General features: G+C 44.1%; 1 protein-coding gene across 2 annotated transcripts in view; it reads left to right on the top strand.

Moving 5' to 3' along the window:
• Positions 1 to 17,035, top strand: part of SH3KBP1 (SH3 domain containing kinase binding protein 1) — a 197,453-nt gene that overhangs the window by 108,509 nt on the left and 71,909 nt on the right. The window contains exons 6-7 of one of the 2 annotated variants that reach the window (XM_026052158.1): positions 2,803 to 2,877; positions 13,387 to 13,583. In XM_026052158.1, coding sequence (XP_025907943.1) covers positions 2,803 to 2,877; positions 13,387 to 13,583 — 272 coding nt within the window. The remainder of the gene's footprint in view (positions 1 to 2,802; positions 2,878 to 13,386; positions 13,584 to 17,035) is intronic. The other variant, XM_026052165.1, reaches the window with a different exon arrangement.

Genomic DNA, 17,035 nt, shown 5'->3' with positions numbered 1-17,035 from the left:
GCATCTGCTAAGCGTATACAGTGATGCATCTAGCTCAACACCTTCCTCTGTAATGACAAGATGTGACAGTATCTTGGATCTGTACTAGCTCCTTTATGTTCCTCTGGAAACAGTTTTTGAAGGAGCATATGGTCTCTTATCACCACACTTGTAACACGGGGGTCTTGGATGGGAATTCTAGATTATTGGGGTGTTTTCTGGGTGAACAATCAGCTCTGAGTGGCTGGACCTGTGCACTGAGGCAGAACCCTGGGGCTCTGCACAGCTCCCAGAGGGACCCACATCGGATCCGGGTACGGCACGGAAAGCCCGAGCAGCAGCCCTCAGCTCAGGATGGCTGCCAGGTTTGGGAAAGCAGCATGGACTCCAGGATCTCACAGGTCTGTCCCAACCACGGTGAGAGCTTTGGACAGAGTACACTGTGCAAGGACAACAGTAGTATTTAGATTTCATTTAAATTATGTTTACTGGCCCTCTCTAGAGAGAGGTTAATAAATACGTGTATTTCTCTGTCCTTTTTATGACTTACACAGGAGCTTCTCCTGTGTAAGTTGATGGGAATTTAGGTATGTAGGTCCAATGAAGAAAAAGGCCCTGTCCTTATTTCATTATTTTATCTGGAAAAGCAGCAATTTTATGGCAGATCAGAGCAAAAGGCTTGAAGGAATTATCCTCGTTTCTTTCCTTACTCTGTGATAGAAAGTTTCTTCACAACAAAGCCACTTTTTTGCAAATGCCTCGTCTTTTCGGACAGTGCCAAATACGGCTGCTTACTGGTAGTGGGACTTGTTTGCCCCCTTATTGAAGGGATTTGGAATCAGCATTTCCCCTCAGATGGTGAGTGCTGAGCAGATTGGAAAGAGAGGTTGTCACAAGAAGAAAATTTAAAAAAAAAAATTTAAAATTGCTTGTTCCAGCTGTAAGACGACTCCCAAATTTTCTGTCTTCAGAGGCACAGGGACAGGTTCCCTTACAGTCACCCTTGCAGTGAGTTCCTTGTTCTTTAAAGCACTGCCTTGAATTAAAACATTGCTTTCTTTTGAAGATATGTTGCACAGCATGAACAAGAAATACACATTATGATTTGATTCCTATGTTAAACGGATACATGAATTATAAGCTTGTTTATTTTCTAGATTTTTCAGATATGGGGTATTAATCTTAAAGAGTATTTCAAATACCACATCTTGTCATTACAGCCTTTTGAGAAGCAAAGAACTTGCCATGTAATCAAATGCAATGTGTCTGAAACATCAGAGCTTAGTATTAGGAGGAAGATTTCAAAGGCTTTTTGATATGTTTGTGGCAATGCCCCACCACCTAAAGGTGACCTGTTATGTCTTGCTGTCTCTTCTGTGTGCCTGCTTAAAAATTGCGAGGCCTCTTTTCGTATATATTTGGAGCCTTTTAGCAATGGCCAAGAAGAAGTTGTGGTTCTAGGACAGAAGACAGGCTGATGATGTAGTCAATACTGTATTTTATTTCTTTAAACTTTATTTATCAATCCCAGATTTTCTGGCCGCCTTCACCGTCAGGATGCTTAATGTACCTTTCTGTGGTTTCTTAACTACTGCTTGAATATTTTAATAGTGTTCTTTTGAAGGTGACTTGTTAAAGCAAGGTGGAAAAAAATGGATTTGTGGTCTTTTTTTTTTTTTTGCTTTCTTATGTAAAAGCAAGTCAAGAGCAATTTTTTTATTAATTTAAAAAACAAGAATAAAACAAACTGCTTTTTTTGTATTATAGAAATGAGCATAGCTTTTGGTTTTCTGAAAGTCCAACAGAATGATACTCAGAAAAACCTAATCTACCTTTTTGATACCAAATTGGATGTGAGGGTATGTTGAGAAAATTCACACGTGCTAGCAATTTCCTTGTAAAATCCTACTGGAGACCACACTGGATCTAGGGGAGGTTGACAGCAAGCTGACGTCTTCATAGGCTTGTTCTTGTCTGTGCTGCTCAAGTTAAAAAATAATAATAATAAAAAGCTGCTCATGTGCCTTCCATTCACTTGAATTTTACACTTTTTTTTTCCATGATCCATGTTTTTGGTGAAAATGTTATATAAAAGATCTAAGATGGGAAATGGGTTTTGTTTGCATTTTTAGAAAAGTTGTAGTATTTTGAGCCTTATTGTTAATATGTGATGAATCAACATCTGATTTAAGTTATTGGCCGAAAAAAAAAGTTTATTCAAAATTTGCTATCCCATCTCTTGAGCTAAATATTGCTAAAGACCAGGTCTCATTTCCAAAATAACTCCCCTAAGTCCTCTTGGAAAGATGTGGCATTTCAGATGCTCCCAGGTTTCTTGTATTTGAAGAAATGTGAGCATTTCAGAGCCATTTGGGAGGTCGGCTCTGTTGGTTGGCGTGCCCGACACGTACACCAGGAGTGTGAGCAGTGGGAGGACATCACTGCAGCACCACGTTATTCTTTCCAGGCTTTACCCTTTTTCAGGCTTCATGAGGAGCCTGAATGTGCGAGGCATTTAATTAAATCGGAGAGCAGGTTTGAGAGGCAAAGCATTCTGTTGGACGCAATAAGGAACAGCTTCAGCAAAATCATGGGATTCTTTTCTCTGACCTACATGCAGTAAGAATATTTTAACTTCACGCGCAATCAGATGCTTCGGTTAATGCTCTCGTTGTTTTGCTCATAAAGCTTAAGAAATGTTAGTCACTGAAAGTGCAGATTAAAACCTCTTCCTCTCCTTTCTCTTTGCTGCCATTCGATTCCTCCTCCTCCACCCTGCCCCTTCTCTTTTTTATCCTCTTTCCTTCTCTTGCCTGCTGTCAGGAAAATCTGCTTTTGAAGGGACATTTCTGTACAGAGTGGCACCGGCCAAGAGTGACAGCTACAGACGCTATAACAGTGAGTGTGCTCCAGAATGCACCGGCCTTGGTGGAGGTGGCTGCAGCGCTCACTCCCTGTTTGCCTCCCCTGCACCTGTGCGAGTGCTCCTCACTGCCCCGCGTGCATCTACCTGTGTGTGAGCTCCAGGCACGTTGCTGCTGCTCAACTGCCTGTCCTTGGTGCAGCGAGGATGCACTCGTTCTTCCTGTGCATGTGTGTGTTAAATGTCCGTGTCATGTATGTCTGCGAGCCCGCTGTATACTGCGACTTGGAGCCGGTGCTCGGGTCGCAGCTGTGGAAATGAAGGCCGTTTGGGCCCGTTGTTTCTGCCACCTGAAATGGGAAGACTGCTGGTAACCACAGTGCTTTGAATTGGTGTCTTTCCGCTTAAAAATAAAGTTTCTGTTTTATGATTGCTAAATGCATAAAATCTGCTTTGCTTTTTCCTAAAGAACAAAGTGCGTGTTTGTTTTTTATTTGCTGCATGTTCTTCTTTTGGCGTTCTCTCTTTGACAGCAGTTACTCACAGAATTTTGGTTCGTATGCTTTTCTGCAAAGTGAGTAGGTAAAAAATACAAAGCTACTTCCATTTCACATTAAGGTTTTTGCCTTCTGCATTCTGGAAACCTGGAACATATGCTGCTTTTCACATGCTTGTACTACCATGTTAATGCAGAAGAAGAGAGGATGGTGATATCAGATGCCAGGCAGAGGAAGCAAGGAAGACAGAAATCTGTCTTTCCACCTGCTGCTTCCTCCAGAAATCTAGCAGGAAGATCCTACTGAGTCACATTCGAACCCCAGGTGGCCAAGTACAAAGTGTTCAAGCCTGCCCAGCACTGAGCAGGGTGATGTGCTCATCTTGGCATCGACTTTCCTCCCAGGCAGCCTTCTCCTTGGGACGTCCAAGCTGTGCTGCCCTTCTGCCTCCCTTCTGGGAGGAGGACTTTGCTCTCCGGCCTCTGCGGACTTCTGGGGCAGGAATGGTCACAGATGAGGGGCTGAAATGGTAGTCCTGCGTTCTGCTAACTTGCACTGGCTCATGCTCGAGTGAGTGAACTGCTTTTTTTTGGTTTGTGTTTTTACAAAAGCAGAAGCTGCTGCCTTGTTGATCCATGATCCGCAGTTCTGCAGCTCCGGAGTGTTTCCCTCTCCTACTCAGCTACCACTCCACAGTTTCCCTGCCCACAGGGATGCCTGTCCTTTTTCCAGCTTTCAGCCAAGCTCTTAGTCTGGCTGGGGTAGATAGATCACGTGGCTTTGTGTTTTCTCCCTGCTCCTCATCATATAGTAGCCTTCGGGTCTGCTTGCGTACCACTTCTGGTGCATGCACTGAGAGTGCACACTTCCTGCGGAGGCTTTAGACCATCATCTCCTTGGATCACCTCTGTTTTTAGGGATGCATTGATCTATTTGATGCAGATAATGAGGATTTACAAAATAAATCAGCTGGGTGCTTGGCTTCTGCCTTCAAGATCTAGCTTCAAATCCGAGGCAAAGCGTGCCTTTGGAGCCTTTACCGACCTTAATCTTTCTGGGGCTGTTGCCCTACTGTTACTTGTTAAAGCTTTGGGGAGACTGCTCCTGTACCTGTGCTCCACCGGGAGTCAAGCAGCCATTCTTCCCCTCTCCTGCTCAAGGGGATGAGCCTGTCGGGAAGAATCCGGTCCCCTTTCCAGCAGTGCTGGAGCTCTGCGTTCAGCTCTCCCAGATGCCCAGTGCTGGCCTGTGGTTCGGGCACGTCATGCCATGCCACACGAATGCCATCGGGGCTGGATTCACGAGTGCGTGGCCGGGCGGCGCTCTGCTGGGACAACCATATTCCTGGTAGACTAGCTGCAAGGTGACAACTCAGCCCGCTTCAGGTTCTGTCTCACATTGCCCATCTGACTTTTGTTTGCAAAGTTGGTCAAAGATGTCTGGTCTTGTTTTTTGAGGCTACAGAGGTATCTTGGCATCGAGGAAGGCCCAATATCCAGCTACATTTCTGGCCCGTTTGCTGCTTATTGGGTCTGAAACTGAAATGCTGTGAAAGGAAGGGGTACTGCACCGAACAAGATCATCTTGGGGGCAGGTTAAATGAAATGAGAGCTTGGCATTCTCGCTGCTCTCCGAGATGCTATCTCCTAAGCTAACACACTGAAAGGTGATTTCATTGCTCTTCCTGTTAGGTCAATTGGCAGCTCACTTTTTGCACTCTCACGTTCTTTCAGAGCACATCTACTGTGGGCCTGGCCAACTTGTTCCACTTCATATCCTATTTATGGTCTTTATTTTTAGGCAAATATGCCTGTGCTTTATGTCTCTAGTGAAAATCATTTGGAGGCAGTCCACAGAATTGTTTTCATTTGAGGACATCTCTTTAAAGTAACCCAGAGCTCTCCCAATTTCAAGTTTCTGATTTTCCTGTAAGTTAAGCTCAAGGGTCAGTTCATAGCTTTACATTAATTATGCCCCAAAGGTGCTATTTTTTTCTTCACCTATATCACATTACATGAAATATCGCTCAACTTCTGAAGCAAGCCTAGAAGTTTTACTTTCAAACATATGTGGAGCGTTAAAATGATCGTTTTATTTTGAAAGCAGTTTCACGATGGCTGTACTTGAAAGGAATTTTCTTGCGTTACCAAGACCCCAATTTGCTAAATGCTGTTCCATGAGTATGTAGCTGCTTCTAGAGATACCTTTCACTGGAACGTGCAAGATTTCTCCTGCATAAACAGCCAACATTGTCTTCATATGCTGACATGGCTTTTCTGGTCATTAGATACGCTGGGCTCCACTCGGCAGTAACTGCAATTCCTTTGGCCTCCTGCTCATTAACCTGCTGTCAGTAAATTCCTGCTGCTGCATATGCTGGATGAAGAGGGACACACAACAACAAAAAATTACTCACATGTAATTTTGTTGCTCACTGCCCTCTTTTCTGCCATCCTACAACCTTCCTGCTCCTCTGCGGAAATTGCTTCTTGGATACCTTTTTTTTTACTGGTTTAATTTTTCTTCCTTCCTTCACTTTTTTTCTCTTTAAAATGCTACACCTGAGGAATAGGGCATATGTGATGCCTGAAAATGACAGATATTTGCCTCTCTTTCTTTATATATGGATCGACAGTGCTGTCAGTAATAGATATTAGATATAATGGAAGAAGATGAGACAGGATCGTTGAAACAGAAATCTTCGTGAGTAACTTTAAATTTGTGTTTTCTATTGCTCCAGCAATTTTTTTTGTTTGTTTGTTTGTTTGTTTTTTAATCCTTGATCAACAATGGCTAACCAGAACTCAAGGAAATGAACGCGATTCATATATTTGTGATATTATTAACTCCAATTAATAGTGTGTGAATGTGAGGGAAGTTGTCAAGAAATCCAAATGCCCATCTTAACAATTCTGCAGAGAGGACAGTAAGATGTTCATTTTCTCTTCAACTTCTACCCTGCTTACTAAGAAGAACATAAAATAAATATGCAGCTGCTCCAGTGAGAAATAATATCTGAGTAAGAACAACGCTAAAAATGGGTGAGGGACAATTTGCTGATTAAGAGTAAACGAACTGTTGCCTTGAAAAGCAAAGTACAGGTGGCAAGGGATGGAGTGGGGAAGAATTGTGCTGACCGGGGAGAAACACATTAAATCTTCTCAAAGATTCGGGCTCCTCGTAGCAAGCGGGTTCCTGTTGATCTCACAAAAGACCATTTTCCTATGAGCACCAGGGGAAGGATCCTTTTGCTTGCGGTTACGGGCTCTTTCCCGTGCAATATGCAATGTATCCTGCACTTGTTTGCAATAAGGGCGTTGGAAAAGGTAACTGGGAGATGAAGGCAGCCACGAGGCGTAGCGCGGTGGCAGAACTTCCCAGCGGATGACGGGTTGTGTTCGCCCGTACAGCCGCACAGGCACGGCTGGGGCTGGGGCGCCGCCGCCGCCACTGTGCCCCGGGAGGGCTCCCCGTGGGTCTCGCTCCCTGCTCCCGGCTCCCGCTCCCGGCTCCCGCTCCCGGCTCCTGCTCCCGGCTCCCTGCAGGGCCTCGCGCGGAAGCCTGGCAGCGTGGCGCGGTTTGGGACACGGCAAGGGCCGCCGCGCTGAGCGGGGCGCGCGTGCTGAGAGGGAGTGACAGGGCGCTCAGACGTCAAGGTTACGTTCCCGCAAGGAATGTAACTGAGAGTAGCGACTGTGGACTAGTAATGAGACAGTCTGCCTTGGCCAGTTGTGGGTATGCCGCTTTGTTAAGAATTTGTCGTTTGAATATATGAATTTATCAGTCTGGAATTTCTGAAGGTTCAGCATAGCTTTGTTCTAGCTATTATTGAAAATGTTCTTTAAAATGTTCAGCCTTTTGTGTTCATTTTGAAGGCTCCCCAGAAAGTTGTTGGGAATGGTCGCGGAGCGCGGGATCTTTCCCGAGAGCCAGCAGGAGTGACATCCCGCCAGACTCTGGATTCCCTGCCGCTTTGCAAGGAGAAGGCAGCCAGGCGCTTGGCCCGCACCTGCCGCTGCCGTGAGCACGCGCAGCTCCACCAGCTCTGCCACTCAAATGGTCCCTCGGTCGCTCCCCCTCGGAAGAGAAGGAAGGGCCCTGCTCCCCTTCCATTAAGGGCAAAATCCCCCACAGCTCCATGTACGCAGCGTTTTATGCCATGAAACGCAGCGGGCAGCGTTTCTCCCTGGCTGCCAGGGCAGGCCAGGCCGGGGTTGGCGCCGTGTCCGGCGTGCGCCGCCGCCAAGCCGAGCTCTCCATGGCCTCGCAGAGTCCTGGAGCCCCCTGAGCACCAAGCAGCCCTCAGCAAAGAACAAAAACTGCAGGGGTAAATAACACCTTAAAATAGAAGGCTTCACAAAGCTCACAATGGATTCCTTTTATTTTTTCCCTGAATGTTTTAACCTGTTTAGAACAATTCTTTTCCTGCTTTGAATGGAGTTAATTTTACCCTGGCTGTTTGTTTTTGCTTCAATTTGCACAGCCCTTTATCATCCCGAAATATCTTTCTGCTTTAGAGTCCTGGTCTGATGCCAGCAAAGCTCTGGGGATGTTGTGTGTTGATGAATTAAGCCTGCTGTTGTGGTCTCTTCTTAATCCCTGTTTGAGCTAATCTGTTTTGGTGCATTTCAGAATGTTGCTCTCAGGAGACCGGTACTCGTCATAGGAGGAGTTTGGTGTGTTTGCAGTGATGTCTTGAGAAAATTAACATACCCTGTATACCCACAGAAGAAGAAAAGCGCAAAATCCCCCCAGACATGGTTGGGAATTTAATCTTCATGAATCTTAAATTATCTTGTGTTTATAAGGAACACGAAGCATCAGCAAATCTTGGAGCTATGAATGTTATTAGGGAGCCTTATTTCACTAGTTCCATATTGTATCACAGGAAAAAGTTAGGAACAACTGACTCCTGGAGATTTTAACTTCTTGCTACTGCTGTGTCATTGCTCTGGGTTTAAGCAGCTTGCTCTAAAAGCCACCTAAAACTTAGGTTTAAGTCTGCTTTATGGTGCTACAGAAGAATTGGCAACAATAAATTTAGGCAAAATAAAAAAAAAGTCTGTGAAGTGAGACCAAAATAGACTTCTTTTCTGAGAAATTATAAAGCTCTTGAAAAGTTTCCTGCTGCTAGGACTTGCGTGATAGCAGATACATTAGCAGACACAGAGTGGATGTTATGTTCTTGGCTGGTTAGCTATCTAAGTGCATTTAACTTCTCCGAGCTTCTAGAAAATGTGCTGTTAAATAAATAGAGAGGTCTGCGAGTGTGGGTGTTCCTAGGTCCTGGATGTGTTTGAAGCATTTAGTAACTAACAACAGAAGAAGAGAGAAGGATGCTTTTGAAGGCAGTAGTTTGCTGCGCTGCTGCCGCGAGCCCCGCGCTTCGCTTCCCTGCCTCGCTGCCGGCCGTCCCGACCATGAGGAGCAGAGCACGGCGCCGGCTGAAGCTCTGCAGCTCCTCGTGCCCGCTCCGCAGCCAGGCCTCCCTGCTGCCTCAAGCTCTTCGGGCGGAATAGTCCTCACCTGGAATTCACAGCCCGACAGCCCAGCTCACCCCGTTCCTGCTGCGTTCCCGGACATCCCACTGGGCTGTGTTGCTCTTGCGGAGGGGCCAGCCCACCCGGCTCCATTCCCTTACGAAGCTGGTTGCAGATGTGGTGAAAAAGGCCTTGAAAAGCAGAAGAAGAAAAGGAGGGAGATTTAGGCAGTGGGAAGATGGATGTTTTCCATGTGGGGAGGAGGGGTTACCTTAGCCATCCCTTCCGAGGCACGGCTAGAGAGGCAAGTGTAGTCAGGCCGGCCGCAGCTATGCTTGGCAGGGTTGCACCTTTCCAAGAGGAAAAGAGGCGGGTAGGATGAGAGAAGAACTGGTTTAAATTGCTTCATTTGCCCATCTCTTGGTGGAAGAGAAGTCAGATAGGGTGGGACTGTAGAGTGAAGAGTCATTCTTGGGTTCCAGGTATGTTTTAAAAGATTTGGATGGGGCCTGAATTGTGGAGGAAAAGCATATTACTTCATCCTTTCAGAAGATACTTGAAGCTCAGATTTGCTCATCTGTCTGAATTAGAAGAACAGGGGCAATCTGTTAGGGAGAAAATAGATAATAAAATCATAGAGCCCTACGTGTCTTACACAGAAGTGGGGCTATGATAACGAAAGCTGTAGTTTCTTTTAGTCAAAATGCAGAATAGCACCTCATTTAGTCTCCCACATGACCCCTTTGCAGGGTAGACTTCTCATCAAGACTGTTTCCTGAGACAAAGCCGTGCAACAGCACGAGAATGAAGCAGCCCTTCGGTTGCCCTCGAGTGCAGGCGGGTGATGCCAGGGCAGTCTGCTGCAGGCCTGAGGAAAGGCTGCTCATACAAGGGGTATCGTTCATCCTTGAGGAATACCAATAAAAGATGAAGACTCTCTAATGAAAAACAAGTGATAACCCAGAAATGAAAGTTTGGTTCTAACAGGAGCCCCTTCAGGTTGCTGAACTCCCTTTCGTGCAGGCCTCAAAGATCTGGAAGTCCACACGAGACCTGTTGCATAATTCCCATAATTACTTCCATATTTTACTTGCAGCCATTGGGAAAGATCCAGCTCCATGTATGTCATTTCCCTCAGTCAGTGATGTAGAAAACCTACTTTAGTAATTTATTTTAAAGATAGCTTTACCTATTCATTGCAGAGGATTGCGAAGTGAGGTGATGGCTCCTGTGAGGTGGAACTTACTTACTTACCAAGGGAGGTGTCAACACTGCTTCTGCCCTCCTTCACAGGGCATTTCTAGAGTATTTCTAGCAGATCCTGGCAAGGATGAAAGGGGAACCTTTGCCAGAGTATAATTTTCTTATCCTGGCTTGAAAAGGATCTTTTGTTTAGCAAAGAGAGGACAATCACTGAGATTAGTACAGAGAATTGTGGCCGTTGAATTGTGGAGGCTCAATATTTACTCACATATTATCCATTGTAAGTTCTCTTTGAAGACAGAAGTAGTAAATAAAGATCCGTGAGGCCTTATCCGGGCCTTATCCAGGACCTAGTGACTGACGTTTTGCAGGACTGGAGCAGTCCTGTTGGCAGAACTCCCACCGTTTCTGTTACTGCCTAAGACACACCGAGGTATTGGCAGGAGAGGAAGGCAGTGATGAAGAGATTTACACCTTCAGCCTTACCCGACCTACCCCTATCTGCAAATGCCTCGGGTCCATGGAGTGGCTCTGCGGTGGACACCTTCCTTCCCTCCAGAGCGGGAGGGAGCAGGTGAAGTCACTGGGTTTTGCCTTCCTGAGCTCATGCCCGCACTGCTTTCACTTCCCTGGTGGCGTGAAGACCCCCATTGTAACTGCTGTCGCAAACCAGGGGAACCAGCCTCGAGCCTCCTTCCCCCAGGCTCTTCTGGGGACGGCAAGAAGGCTCAAGCGAAAAGATAAAGGCCCCAACCTGCTTAAGAAGAGTCATAGTACTGTTTTATAAAACTGCTTTAAATCATTTTCATTCCACTCTTGTGCAGTTTACGGAACTTACGGAAGGTAAATTGTGCAGTGCCCTCTAAGCCGACCCCTCGCGGGGTGAGGAACGTGATCCCTGCTCCATGGGCAGGCTCAGCAGCCACTCAGGAGGCCGGAGCGCTGGAACATTTTCCAGCACTTCTCATCTGCTTTTAATGGGAATCTCCTCTGATTCTTCATCCCTGCTCATTTGCTGTTTGGAGTACAGAAAATCTCAGAGCAGAGCAGAGTATTGTGGGCTTTTTAAAATATTTTTGCTAAAACCCCTCACCAGACAAACAGATCCTGAGTTCCTTGTCTCGCACATCCCTGATAGTAAAGGTGGTTTTAACAGGTGAGACCCTGACTTTCCTTACTGTAAAGCTGTGCCTGTAGGCCTGAGGATGAGGAATGTTTCTGTGGTTCATCAGGGAAGCTTAAAGGAGCCCTTGATGAATATTCCACATTTTACTGGATGATCGTGTTTATAGGGAGCTACCAGTAGGACAGGAGGTCTCCCCTAAAGCAAGGTTGTGTTCACTTACATCACAGAAAATTGTTGGGTGGAGAATAGCAGAATTTATCAGGCCTCAGACAAAGCTGTCTCAGTAGGACTCCTTGCATATTCTGCCTTCTTGAGCATTGTCATGTCCTGCATATTTCTTTACCAGAGAATTCAGCTTCCTGAGTTCCTACCCTGATGGGGCAGTTTCTCAGATGTGCTATTGCCCCCGTTTGTATGGCTGTGCTATATGCCTGATTCCTGAAATGATCCTACTAAAAGAAAAGAAAAAAAAGAGAAAGACAAAAGGAAAAAAACTACAAAATCAAAAAACATGTCCCAAACCTCAGAAAATCATTATTTTCCACCTTTGTTTTTAATGAAACATTATGAACATCAAGAAAATATAAATGGAACTCTACCTTGAATCTGTCTTTTTCTTCCTGTTCTCCTTAAGAAGTTTCTCATCCCATGGATTTTTTGTTTGTTAAAACCAAAACCATCGTTTGAGTCAGGGGAGAGGAAATGAAAGAATATATTGCCAATACTATATTTTTATTCATAGAGGTTTTCATTGACCTCAGTGAAATATTCTTAGTATTCTTTACATTTGCCTTGTTCAGTTTAGTGAATCCGTTCTATTTTAGGCTGGAAACTGTATCGAGATGCTTGCAGCTCAGGATACTGTTTCATACTATTTCTGCTGCTTTTAAGTGGCAGAGAATTGTAGAAGCTGAGGCATTATGAGGTTACTATAAAGCTTCCCACATGTTCCACAACTTGCAGATTCATTAGATCTCATTATTTTTACCCGCATTTTCCATTTCTTTCCTTCCAGCAGAAAGAGATTACATGCTGGAGTACCCAAGGGAAAAGAGAAACAGGATTATATATAATATTTGCTTGATTTGGGGTGCCCAAATTTCAAGAGTGATTCTTTCTTCAATAATGGTAGTCTGTTACTATGAAAATCCATTGGAGTCGATTTGAGGGTCTCCATACCAAAAAGATCAAGAAATAAGAAAGCTTCTTTATTTCTCCTCTTTGACTCACAAGGTTCATGTCTGTGGCTCCATGAATGCTTCTGAGCAGGATGTCAGGCTCTGGGTTCCTTGTGATTAGATGGATTTAATGCATGCTCTGCAGTAGCGGCAGTTGCTGGGTTTTGGTTTTTGTTTTTTTCTTTCCCCTCTGGAATCATAGTTAGACTCAGTCTGTAATGTAAGAAGGAAGATGTGAATGATTCTCAATTGGAGGAAACTTCACCTTTGCTGCCAGTGAGTATTGGGTCCGACTCTGCTCCGTTCTGCAAAGCAGCTGGAACAATCTCCGTGTTGGATTTGGGGCCTCTGTTATTCAAAGAGCGGAAATTTTCAGATGAGTGCAGATAAATTCTCCTATTCACTGAAAGAAATAATGCAAATCAGAATGTCGGTTTTGATTTATTATATTCCTAGAGGATGGAGTGCATGGGTGCTTTTCTTATGAGGCTGTCTGCTGCAGAGAGATTTAATTTTCAGCAGGGAACTTATTATGCAGCTTATTTGATTGCAAATTTGTTTAAACAGCTTTCAGCTTTATATTTCTCAGTTAGGTAATGTAGCTTTAGATACTAATTGTGTAATTGGCTTCATGTGACTCATACAGATTTAAGGTACAGTATGCCTGGTCTGACTGCTTCTTACCCTTAAGGGGTGGTATAGAATAGCTGCCCCCCACCTGAATTTAACACTTTCATTTATTGGCTTCTCTTCTGAATAATCTTTTTCTAGGGATGAAGGATCTTCTTGGTAAGGGCTACCTTCATAAACACAGTTTTGATGCTGGAGCATGCATGTTTTGTGGGCTGGTGTAAGTTCTGGCTAATACACCAGTGTGAGAAAATAAAATGATCATAAGAACTAAAGATTGAGTGCATGGCACAGACAGCATCTTCTTTACCTGTTCATATGGTTGTTTGTTTTCCTCAAGGGGATGGTGGGAGGGATTCAAACCACAGTCCGGTTTGCAGTTATTGGGTTTAACACTTAAGAATCTTTCTTTCCTCCCTGCATTTCACAGGCCTAAAAGATGCCACAGGCTCTGAGAGCGACGGAGGTGACTCCTGCAGCACAAAATCTGAAGGAGCCAATGGAGGCACAACAATCCAACCCAAAAAGGTCAAGGGTGTTGGCTTTGGAGATATCTTCAAGGACAAACCTATAAAGCTACGACCAAGGTCAATAGAAGTTGACAATGACTTTCTCCCAGTAGATAAGGTTTGTATCATTTCTTAATTCTCTTTTGGTGTTGCTTGAAATACTTTTCCCCCTGAAGTTCTAAATTTGGTCATTGGCAAGAACATGGAGATTTATGGTCATGATTTCCTATTCTCTGTGTACAACACTGTTCCGTACAAAGTAAGACTGTCTTTTTTCTTTTGCCACACACCAGAAAGTGAAATCCAGTTGGCTGCCTGCTAGAATTGTGACTTTGCTTAAAGGTTTCTTCCTACGTTCAAGCTTCCATCTGTTCGTTGGGCTTTTTTTCTAAGCAAATTCTCATGTGGAGTACCAGACTTGAGAGGCCTTTTCAGGTCTGCACTTTCTCACATTACTATAAGAAATAATAACTAGTTGTGTAAATTAAGAGGGTATTACAGCCACTGTGCCATCTGCCTGCTAAAAAGGAAACTTGCAGAAAATACCTCAACACCTCAGTTCAGTAGTAGGTTTGTTGATTTAAAAAGATGCTTTAAAAAATTTCCCCACTCTGTTTAGCGCTTTGCAAATGGGAAAGCATATGTTATGTAGTTTTATTCCATATGACCAAAAAGAAAGTCCTGAGATAAACATCTGGCATTCTTTTTTCTTTTTTTAATGACAGATTCCAATAAATCATCTTATTAGACAGCATGATTTTTCCTTCAGCCTCAAAAGCAACCTTTTTCATGAATTAGAAATAAAGAGGCTAGAGAGCAAAATGTGATGTTTCTGTAAACTGGAGGAGAAGAACTTTTTAAAAAATATTGATCATTCTAGGATGTTCGTTAGAGAGAAGACCCCTCAAAATGCATTGTTTCCTAATACAGTTTCCTAATCAAAGAGAAAGGTTGTCAAATCCTTCTCTTGTCTTTAAGCAAAGAATGAGATTTCTCTGGGGTTACTGGTGTTCTGAGACATGGGGCACTGTGTTGAGAGACTTGCCCAACCCAGGATACTCTGTCAGACACAGTTAAATGATACATTTGGCTCTAAGGTGGTTTTTTAAGAGGCTCCTGAGCAGCTGTGGTTGTTCCCTGCTGTGGCAGCATCTCACCTCTTGAGTTGAGTCGAGTTGAGCTGTGCTGTGCTGTGCTGAGCAGTTGTCTTCAGCACCAGATGCTTCTGCCAGGGGCCCTCAAAGCTTTGGGGGTTTAAACTGGGTCATTTCACTGACCTGGTTTATAGCACAACCCCGCTGCCCAAGGTGAGTTACAATGGCACAGCACAAAGGGAGATGCTGCTGAGATGCAGTGGAAACTTCTTAAGCTCGTTACACTCTGGGAAAGGTGGCTAGTATTTTATTGCACTTTGGATTCTGTATTAATAGCATAGTGGAAAGCTGGGATAATCTGAGTATTTGAGTATAGGAAAAACTTAGATTATTTTATGGCTGGACTGTTGCTGGCTCCTTCAGAGCCTGCACGGTGCTCTGCTGGCCGCCTCCTTCTGGGTGGCCTGGTTGGTAGCCCATGCAGGGCTTGGGTGATGATGGGTTTCTGCACAGAAGCACCTGAGCTGCCTTCACAGGGCACCTCATCAAAGGTGTCAGCCCCTCCGAGAGGCAAGAGGGCAGCAGCCCCGCTGCTTTCTGACAAGCAGAAAACCCCACATTTTTAGTGTAGTTCTAACTTGATGGCTGCCTGGGATCTTTTTCAAACAAGTCTTGGGTAAGAGAAATGTCTGTATAGCATTGATGGCAGTAAGATTTAAGCTTGTGCGTGGCTTTACTGAAACTTTCCTTCAGTCAGACTGTGCAAAATCCTGTAGCAAAGGAAATGCATGCTTTAATAATGCAGGTCTACAAGAGATTAATTTTTAATTATTAATTTCCTGCTACTGGCTAGGTAAGGGATATATATTTTATGTGCCATACATAATGTTTATCCTTGTGATTCTCTTTATTTGATTTATATGCTAGCAATACTTATGATTGCTGTGCAGCATAACATTCATGTGTAGGGCATCGACCTGAATTCTAGTGTTGCACAAAATTTGGTTCTTGTCAGTCTCATATGGGCAGATCAGAATTTACAAATGACAAAGCTCTTGTAATGTGACATGGAGGATTCTTTTATCTGCAGTTTGCTGTAAGTGTAGCCATGTGTATAGTAGAGACTGTAAATGGGACCTGATTAAAATAAATTAATATCCCTTAACTCTGTAGTTCCTTGTTTTAAAGTGAAGTGATCACAAAGTGCTAAGTGGCCTTCATGCAGTGAAGGGAAATCTCGCTCCACCTTCTAGCCATGAGAAATATTACCTTTCTTTTTTCCAAAGGGCAGATGATATTTGTGCTGCACAGGTTGGTAGGTTTGTTTCCCAGCCAAAAATGGATTTTAGGAGAGTCTTCACCACTTTTCGAGAGTCTTCACCACTTGTCCCACATTTTCTTTCCCATATCTTGAGATTCCCCTAAAGTCGTCCTGCATAATGGAACAAAACAGCTTCATCTTTGTAAGCAGAATGTGTCACTTGTGCACTTGTGTTTCAGGCATGGAGACAGGTGAAACCCACGTCTGCACTGTCCCTCCTTAATTTCCAGGCCAGGTCAAGAGGGTTAGTCTTTTAACATTGACACTCTGAAGCTCATCGTGCCAGGCTTAGCACAGATTCGTGATTCACCGATGCAACATTAGGTTATGATTACAAAACATCAGTGTTTCACCCCCCTACACACACACACACACACACACACACACACACACACACACACACACACACACACACACACATAGTTTCTCCTGGCTGGAAGAAATTCCTCCCTCGTCACTGCAGTGCTCTCTGCCATTTGGTGCTGGCCGATACATAGAGAATTCTGTTTTATTTGTAGTTCCAAGAAAGGTCATACTTGGCTGGAGGGCTCTGCGGCTCTGCTTGCTGCATCAAAAATGTTGTAACCTTATGATGCAGAGTGCCAAATCAGTACAAGTCCATTTAGTTTTTAAAGGGATCTTTGCCTGGTGAGTAACCTGCTCATTTACAAGAAGTAGCCTCATATTTTTTATAACTCTCAATTTTTTTATGAAGAGGCCAAAATGATGCCCTGCTCACTTTCTTCACATCTTGTCATTCTTTCTGAAGCTTGGAGACCCTAAAACTCCGTCTGTTGGCTCTTGTTTGTGTTACGTGATGGAACATTTTATGTACTGATGTACATAAATGATGTACTGTATGTAATGATACTGTTACCTTTTTGGATTTATAAATTTCCTAACACCTACTGAATGTGCTAAGTATGAATAAGTAATCATCAAGTTTGTATAATGTGGGATTATTTATCACAAGGTAGTTCTCATGGAAAACAACAGTCCTGTTTACAGGAGTTTCAGCTTGGCCTCGTTTTGTTGGCATTACCGCTTTGTGGTTTCATGTGTTTTTTATTTTACGAGTCGTCATTTCACAGCACGTTTTGCGGAAAGGTAATTTGCCAAGTTAAATGACCCGGGAGCGATGGTGAGTGAGGAAGG

The sequence above is a fragment of the Nothoprocta perdicaria genome, unplaced genomic scaffold (assembly GCF_003342845.1).
Source record: "Nothoprocta perdicaria isolate Ctin4 unplaced genomic scaffold, notPer1 scaffold_112, whole genome shotgun sequence".
Taxonomy (NCBI): domain Eukaryota; kingdom Metazoa; phylum Chordata; class Aves; order Tinamiformes; family Tinamidae; genus Nothoprocta; species Nothoprocta perdicaria.
The sequence above is the reverse complement of the archived record's forward strand: the minus strand, read 5'-3'. Positions and strand labels throughout refer to the sequence as shown.